At 31.5% G+C, this 8,968-nt stretch overlaps 1 protein-coding gene across 3 annotated transcripts in view; it reads right to left on the bottom strand.

The window, feature by feature from the left end:
• Positions 1-1,412: 1,412 nt before the first annotated feature.
• The window catches only part of SPOCK3 (SPARC (osteonectin), cwcv and kazal like domains proteoglycan 3), a 563,457-nt gene continuing 555,901 nt past the window's right edge, over positions 1,413-8,968 (bottom strand). For all 3 annotated transcript variants that reach the window (XM_039479200.2, XM_074397009.1, XM_074397010.1), the window contains 2 exons: positions 5,556-5,693; positions 1,413-3,122 (listed from right to left, as the gene is read on the bottom strand). In XM_039479200.2, coding sequence (XP_039335134.1) covers positions 2,956-3,122; positions 5,556-5,693 — 305 coding nt within the window. In that variant the 3' untranslated portion in view covers positions 1,413-2,955. The remainder of the gene's footprint in view (positions 3,123-5,555; positions 5,694-8,968) is intronic.

The following is an 8,968-nucleotide window of genomic DNA, read 5'->3' as shown; positions in this document are numbered from 1 at the left end:
TGGTTTGATGGATTTTTTTTTCTATTAAATGACTGACAGAAAGACAGAGTTTGAATTAGGCCACATATCATTTTGATCAATATTAAAATGTTTTATGTTTATTATGAACTTAGCTTTCTTTCCCCCAATAGTATTAGGCAGCACTACCATCTGAATATGTACAGCAATAAAGCATCATTACTTTCTGTACTAGATTTTGGCATATAAAGAACACGTGCTATTTTATTGGAATGTTTCTTCTTCTCATATTCTCTAATGTTTAAATTTTCAATTTGCTGTGATTCAGAATGTCTTGCAATTTTTGAGTTGCTTGTGTGTTTCCTAAATAACACAGATGAGAAAGATAAGACACTATCATAGACTCTATAGTATGATTTTATACCTATGAATCAGATTTCAATTTAAGAAAGAACTAACTGTTGCGGTACTTGGTTTCTTTTTAATTAAAATGTTAAGATTTGGGTTTGTATCAACGACTCTTTCTAGGGGTTCAAAATACTTCATTATTTAGTCAAATTAAGTCTAGTAAATATCCACCTTTGATGATTTACTCCAATGGAGATTATTTAATATTTTTAAATATGTTGTATTAAGGGCTAGGAACTAAATGTATTGTGTCTTTACTCTTCACAGTTATTTTGTTAATTAATGAATCTCTAGAGTCTAGAATACTGTCTGCTTTGCAGTAGCTATCCAATATTTATGTTTTGGGGGATAAATGTATAGGTATAATTGTACTGTTTCAAAATATTTAAAATGGATTAAATGATAATGAAAAGACCTAATTTACACTACAAATAGAATTTTAAAATGCACACATAAAAATATATATTGTATACAAATAATTTACATAAAGTTTTATAGTGTAATATTTTTAAATTTTCTATCTGCTCTTGAGTTAATTGCTTTCTTGGGAGTCTCAGAGACACTTCTTTAAAAAATAGCTTAATTTCAACATTACTATATTTGTTATTTTAAATGCATTTGCTAAACCTCTGTATAGAATTTGATTTTGTCTCTTCCCAAACAATCAGTTATATTTACATACATTTGTTAAATAGACAAGGCTACCTGACAACTCTTCAAAATGCTATTGCTGTAGAAATTCAGCCAAATATGTTAAGTATTACTCTATAAAAATGGGTTTTAAAATACAGCCTTGACAAAAATATGATCCATTTTACAATATTACGACAAATGAAACAAATTAAAACAAACCACCAACAACAAAAATACATTTTTAACATACATTGAAAAATAATATTCAGGATTCCAAGAACCCTAATTTTGAAATTCTAAAATTCAGGAAGCTCCCCTAGCTAGTTAGCAATGCATTCATTTTAAAAATCAAGGAATAGCTTAAGAAGCCTTCATGCTACCATGTGTACTCCGGAAAAACCACTGAGGAACAGTTTAATTTGGTTATAAGATTCTTTATTTTGTAAACTGTGCATAAACAGTAGAAAAAAGAAAATGCATTATACTTTAAATATTACATAAAGTCACATTAAATTTTTTTGTTGAGTGTGTATAAATTAAATGGAAATAATTCATCAATTTTGCTTTCAATGAATTGTATACTGGGAAACAAGTTTATTCACTGTTGAAATTAAAGATACCAATATGTAACATTCAGCAGGTTTTTCCATTTTTATTATGGGCACAAAACCATTGGTCTGATATACTTAAGTTATTGTGTGCCAAATGTCTACACAAGTAATTAACATGCTAACTTAAATACAGTGGTTAAAGTAATTTTTGCTACAGTTAAATGTTAAATGCTACTTTACACAATAATCATAAACAAGTCCACATGGCAATTATGTAACAATAGAAAAAAAAAAGAAACATATCCCATTTTTCTTCATTCCAGCAACAGTACCTTTACTGATATTAATCTGTTAATTAGGTGTGCTTATATATTGCCTAATACACTATATTGGTATGCATGCTAAAATCTTTCTATTTCTATTTTTGCAAGGCACCATACAATACGTTCTCTAAGTTTCAGCACGACTAACAAAAAATACATAATTCTAAGATTAAATGCAAATTTTTATCTAAAATGGGAAATAAAATGAAAATTAAGAATTTAAAATTTGACCTTGGGGCAAATAACAAACTTTGTGAAAATATGGTTTAAATGAATCTTTCCCTTTGTCTTCCTAATTTAAATTCTGCACCCTAAGTTGCTGGCTAGAAAGATAAAGAAATCTAGACAGGCAAACAAATCATGTTATCAAATAATATTTTTAAAAATCTGCATGAGACTGCCATCCAAATTAAAATACACATTGGAAAGAACAACTAAATTTTTAACTTTCAGAATCCATGGTTTTTCCATACTTGCCATTTTGTAAAATGTCCTGTTAGAGCCAGAACAATATCAGAGTTAAAAATACCATTATTAATTTAAACACACGGAGAGCTCTACAATTGTCACTTTGTTTTTCTTGCCATGTGGTATCTCTCTGTTATCTTAACTCATCTAGGTCTAGCAAGATGCTACTTTGGAACTGCAATTAAAGTCATGCATATTTTTCTTAAATCCTCAGGATCCAGGTCATTAATAAGTTATTTGTTTTAAATTTCTCTTAGAATTATCTTTCAAAAAATGAACACTATGATCCCAAGCACTGGTCGTCATTTTGCTTATGGAAGATTTACAAAGTTTGGTCTCATGAAAAATTTATGGTAATAACTTCAAAACTTTATTTTGTCTGGCTAGACTGCATATGTATTTTCTTTTTATATAAGGAATATGAAAACTCAAAGCAAATGATTATTACTTAAACATAAAGTTCTACAACTTTAGCTGTAATTTTTCAAATAATTATACAAAATATATGTAAGGTTTAGAATTATTTTGTTATGGGGCAAGAAGATAATTTTAAATAGGCTATTACTTTCATAAATATTAGAAATGTAGAATTTATAGATTTCAGCTGTCATCAATCAAATGTATCCATCATGGTCATCACCACCATCATCATCATCCCCTTCATCTTCATCATCATCTTCAATTTCATCTTCATCATTCATAATATCGTCATCATCCTCATCATCAGTCCATTCATGAAAATCTCCACTAGCAAAATCTCCAGAGATCTCAAAATCGATTGCTTAAAAAAAGTGAAAGTAAACATAACCCTTATTTGACTGATTAGTGAGATAATTTCTGAGAAATAAAATCCTTAAGAAAATTAAGAATATTTTGTAAAAAGTAATTTGTTTTCTATCATATTTATCAAAGACAAGTAAAGATCCATTATCTGGAAAATGATCACATGTTAAAACCTATCATCTCTTAAAATGTATTTGCTAAAAGCAGAATCATTACTGAGATGTGTTATGCAAGATTTCCAGTCCAGTAACATTGATCTCAGCCCAGTTTTTGCAGAAATTTATGTCAGACTGTCCATTTTACAAATAATTTAAAATCTCTCCTACAAGTGTGGCAGAATAATCGCCCCACCAAAGATGTCCATTTACTAATCTCCAGAACCTACACATATGTTACCTTACACGAAAGAGGGGCTTTGCCAATGTGGGTAAGTAAAGGAGCTGGAATTGGAGAGATTATCCTGAATTACCCAGGTGGGTCCAAATAGTCACTTAGGTGCTTAATAACAGAGAATGTTTTCCAGATATATTGGGAAGGAGCTATGACTACAGAAGAATGATCAGAGATGCAACATTGTCGGCTTAAGGTTAGAGGAAATGGTCCATAAGCCCAGGGATGCGAGCCCCCTCTAAGTGGAAAGGGCAATGAAACAGTGTTTCCTCTAAAACCACGACAGGAGCACCACCCTGCTGACATCTTCATGTTGAGCTTAGTGAGACCTGGTTGAACTTCTGATGTACAAAACTGTAGGATAATACAGATGTGTTGTTTAAGCCACTAAGTGGGAATTAATTACGATAGCAACAGAAAACTACTATTTTACAAATAACGATTAATATCTGTGAAGGCAATAATGCACATACATCTTAGCACTCACTGTGTATTGACTTTTCAACTCCTCTAATGCTAGAGTGCATTTATTTTCTACTCTTGCTAATATTTTATTTTTATAATTCTTTGGTAGCTAATTACAACAAATCCTATTTGATGTAATTCAAGGTTTATAAATTGGTGGCTCTCTCAAGACAACACACTAAAATCTTCATCTTAACTGAAGAAAATATTGTTTCTATTCTCCAACTGCATCTACTGTATTAGTTACAAACTGTTAAGAAAACTTAGATGTCCATGTTTCAAAGACAACATTCTTGTTCACTTAAGAAACTCATCTCTGTATAATTTTTATTTATAAAGTAAAAAAGTTATTTATCCATCATTGTCATCAAACAACAAAAGTAATTAATAATGCAACCACTTTACAGTATATATTTACAAAGACATGTTCCCTGCATGTAAAGTTTATGTAAGACAGCTACTGAAAATACTCCTTCTTCCTACTTAAATCTTATCAAATTGGCCAGGTCAGCAAACCAAAACTAAGCTATTAAAAATGTTATGAACAAACGAATCCAGAGTAAGAATTTAAAGATTAAATGAGATTACTTTTATTGTTCATCATCTTTTTCTTAATAGGCTTGGTTTATTATTCTAAAAATTGCTTGATAAATACATCTAAATATTTCTAAAATGCAAGACTGAAGTCTTGGTTCATTAGTCTAAAAATTGCTTGAAGAATACATCTAAATATTTCTAAAATGCAAGACTGAATAACTATTTTATTCTCATTTTTACTCATTTATATTAATTGAAACACAATGCATTAATTCCTGATGTGTGTGTGTGTGTGTGTGTGTGTGTGTGTGTATACCAAAGTGGCTTTTGTCATAAAAACTGTCTATAATACAGACATAATTGACACTTGCCTTCTAGAAAAAATGTTTTATGAAGTACAAATGGTACCACAATGGAAACTTTTAAATGCATGCATATGATGTTCAACTAATTGTTACATTTTATTTTAAATACATACATAAATGCATGTTCCTAAAAAAGAATTAGACTATTAACTATAATTCCCTTTAAACAAACTACATTTTCCTCACTCAAGCACAAGGAAACATGCTCATATAGCTGTAATTTATGGATATTTACTTTAAAAAAGTTTGTTTTTCTTTGGCTAGTGAACCCACATATTCCCTAAGTCACCATCTCCAGAGGTACACAGGCAAAAGGGAGTCAATCTGAATATGATAAATAGGGCTTTTTGACATACAGTAGGAAGAATGAAAAAGGACTGCTTTACCTGAGAGGAAAAGAAGTATGGAAACAGCTCTCTGAATCTGAAGTAGGAAAGCAACCCAGCTTTTAATTAATCTCTCTAGAAAATCTAAATTATGCAATGGCCACTGATTATCTATCCAAGTTTTTAACTTACTGGGAGCAAGTCTTTTTGTCACTCCCTCCACCCTATATATATTCTATAGTCTTTGCATAGAGTAAGTCCTCATTAAATTCTTGAACAAATGAATGAGGCTCTAAAGCACTTAATTCTGTGCTTGGAAAATTATGAAATAAGTAACCCTCTCCTTACCACAATCTGCAACACCGTTTATTCTGGATCCCATGACTTCATTTCCATATCTGTCAACACACCAGCACTGCCCGACACTGCCATGGCATTGTGTTGGCTTGTAATAACCATCTTCATCACACAGGGGGATATACTGTCCTGTGGAAACAACACGTAGACATGCAAACACACACATACAGTTTATGCATAAGCTGTGCACCCCATATGCATTAATGCATCAATGACATACACATATGGAGTATTCGCTATATTCTAGGATTGATACCAGTGATGCCTTAGAAGAAATCAGGGAAGTCTTCCTGTCATTGTTGTCATAATAAACTGCCTATGGTTCATGGATTCATCTCCTTTGTTAAGTAAATTACTATCTCACTAGTTCCCACACTGTAAAGTGTAGTGTTTCACAGGGACAATACAGAATTAAAATCTGATTGGTGCCATGCTTATATTAAATCACCCAGACCACTTAGCATGGCAGACCTGTCACCATCTGCCTTCATCACTGCCAACTTTCTACTTTCATTTCCCCAAAGGTTCATTCCTATATGCCAAGCTCTCTTCAAATCAAGCTATCTGTTTTTCCAAATTCAATGCTGTTTCATCTCTTTACGCATTGTTTATCTCAACTAGAATCTCTCTCTTCTCTCTTTCATTTTAGGATTTGACTTAAATGTTACCCACAATTTAAAGAGTTCTATTCAAGTGAAAGATTTCTGATTTCTTCTTGCATTGTATGTGTGTGTGTTTGTGTGTGTGTTGACTGTCACTGAATACTTTCAACACTACATTGTGATATCATCTATGGTTAGAAATATTTAGGTTCTATTCATTTTCATTGTTGTGTAAACAACATCTCAAACCCACAGTCTAGTGGGAACACAGTCTTTTGGGAATGGTAGAACAGATAGACACTAATTTTTATTTATTTATTATTTACTGAAGCTGATCCTTGCTCTATCGCCCAGGCTGGAGTGCAGTGGTGCAATCTCAGCTCACTGCAACCTCCACCTCCCAGGTTCAAGCAATTCTCCTACCTCAGCATCCTGAGTGGCTGAGATTGTAGGTGTGCACCACGACACCTGGCTAACTTTTGTGTTTTTAGTGAGACGGGGTTTCACCATGTTTTCATGACTGATCTTGAGATCCTGACTTCAAGTGATCTGTCTACCTTGGCCTCGAAAAATGCTAGGATTACAAGCATGAGCCATTACCCCTGGCCAGACACTATTTTTATATGTATAAAATATAATATACTCTATGGCACCATGCTCATGATAAATGCTTAATTAGTAATTTAAAAGTGATGCCATGCTCTTTAGTAAGTACTCCAAGAAAAGAATTTAAGTTCTAGCAGATAAGAATATTTTCTTTAATTTTTTGACTATTTTTTTTTCTGTGACCAGAAGCAAAATAGTTATTTGGTGAGATAAAAAAAAAAGTTAAGTAAATGGATAAAAGACAAAATTACTTAGTGTTGTAACCATATGGGATAATAATTTCACTATCTCAAAAAGTTTGATAATGTTTATACATAGATTATTAACTTAGTTTAAAAACTGTAATTTATTCAAAATATCTGAACTGCTAATCTTTCGATGAGATATATAGAATATCACTAACTTCAGAACACTTTCTCTGGATTGAAGGCCAGAAAAAAATAAGAAAAAAATCAACGTTGTTACATCTACATCTTTTACAACTACCATGATTTGACATATTTGACATAAAAATGTTAGGATGTATAATTACTGTGACCATAATTGATAATTTATGCCAGCAAAGTTGGTTGATGTCTGCAGTTTCAGCATAATTCTTCAGAGTATTCTCTTTTACATTCAAAGACTGAAACTACAAATCAGGACATGTAGCACCATACTCCTCTGTAACAAGTGATCAATTTCAGATGCATACTCATATCCCACCTAAATTAGAAGAGATGCTTAAAGCCTTTCGTGTTCTCTGTAATAATTTTCATTTATATTATGAAAGAAGAATGAAGATAACTATTCCCAAATGGGCACAATTTTTTTTTATAGCTTCAAATAATCAAAACTTGGATTCTAATAAATTTTTGTTACTAATAAACCTTAAACAGAAAATATTTTTAAGTTTAATTTCAATGGCTTTCTCCATTGTACATGGCTAAATCTTTCTTTTTTCTTTTTTTATTTTTTTGAGACAGAGTATTGCTTTGTCGCCCAGGCTGGAGCATTGTGGCACCAACTCGACTCACTGCAACCTCCATCTCCCAGGTTCAAGTAATTCTCCTGCCTCAGGCTCCTGAGTAGCTGGGATTATAGGCACATGCCACCATCCGAGGCGGAATTTTGTATTTTTAGTAGAGGTGGGGTTTTGCCATGTTGGCTAGGCTGGTCTTGAACTCCTGACCTCAGGTGATCGGCCCACGTTGGCCTCCTAAAGTGTTAGGATTACTGTGAGCCACTGTGCCCAGTCAGAATGTATTATTTTCATCTGTGAGCTGTGATATCTCATGCGTCTTGTAACAGAGTTAAAATAAACATGACATATTGTAGCATTTATCCTGGATAATTTTCACACTTAAAAATGTTTTATTACAAAATATTAAACTTTTAATTTTGTATAATGGGCACTGAACCAAGGATTTGCAAGTAATATAAAAAATTGTCTTATTGAAACATAATATATTGTAATTACAAAGATAGCAAGTCAAAATATAGCACAGATTAATCAGATCCAGAAACATTAGAGTTATGTGCCACTAAATACACAAGTGTGTTAATATACATGAAAATAAATATTGCATGTGTGGTGTCATGCTTTGGATTCTAAAACAGAAAAAGATCAGTGGCAAAATTGGTGACATCCAAATGAAATCTGAAGCTTACTTATAGGATTATAGCAATGCTAATTTCTTAGATTTTTACAAATGTTCCATTGTTATTTGGCATATGCAAGATGTTATATTTAGGGTAAGCTGCGTGAAGAATGTTTGGAAGCTATGTACTTTTGTAACTGTTTTTTATAAATTTAAAACTATTCCAAAAATAGTTTGTTTAAAAATTGTATGATTATAAGAAATAAAACTCTTATAAATAGTTTAATGATTAGTTTATAGCCAAACATTCAAATATTTCAAGGCTTTGAATAAAATTTGAATATCTATCTACATACTTATATATTTACTTATTAAAAGTAAGGTAGTGAAAAATACTAATGAAAAATGCTAACAAGTCTGTTCAAATTTCCCTGAGGTACTCAAACTATCTTTTCACCCAATTTATAAAAGTACTTGGTTTAAATAACACATATACATATACATATTTGTCACCAATTCTTAAATCTTAAACATAGAACTGAATTTTCTGCTGAGGTTATAACTTTAGCATTGCTTAAATACTTTTTACTTAATAATTTTCAAAATGAACATATAT

This window comes from Saimiri boliviensis, chromosome 3, assembly GCF_048565385.1.
Source record: "Saimiri boliviensis isolate mSaiBol1 chromosome 3, mSaiBol1.pri, whole genome shotgun sequence".
NCBI lineage: Eukaryota > Metazoa > Chordata > Mammalia > Primates > Cebidae > Saimiri > Saimiri boliviensis.
This window is presented reverse-complemented; position numbering and strand designations above follow the sequence as displayed.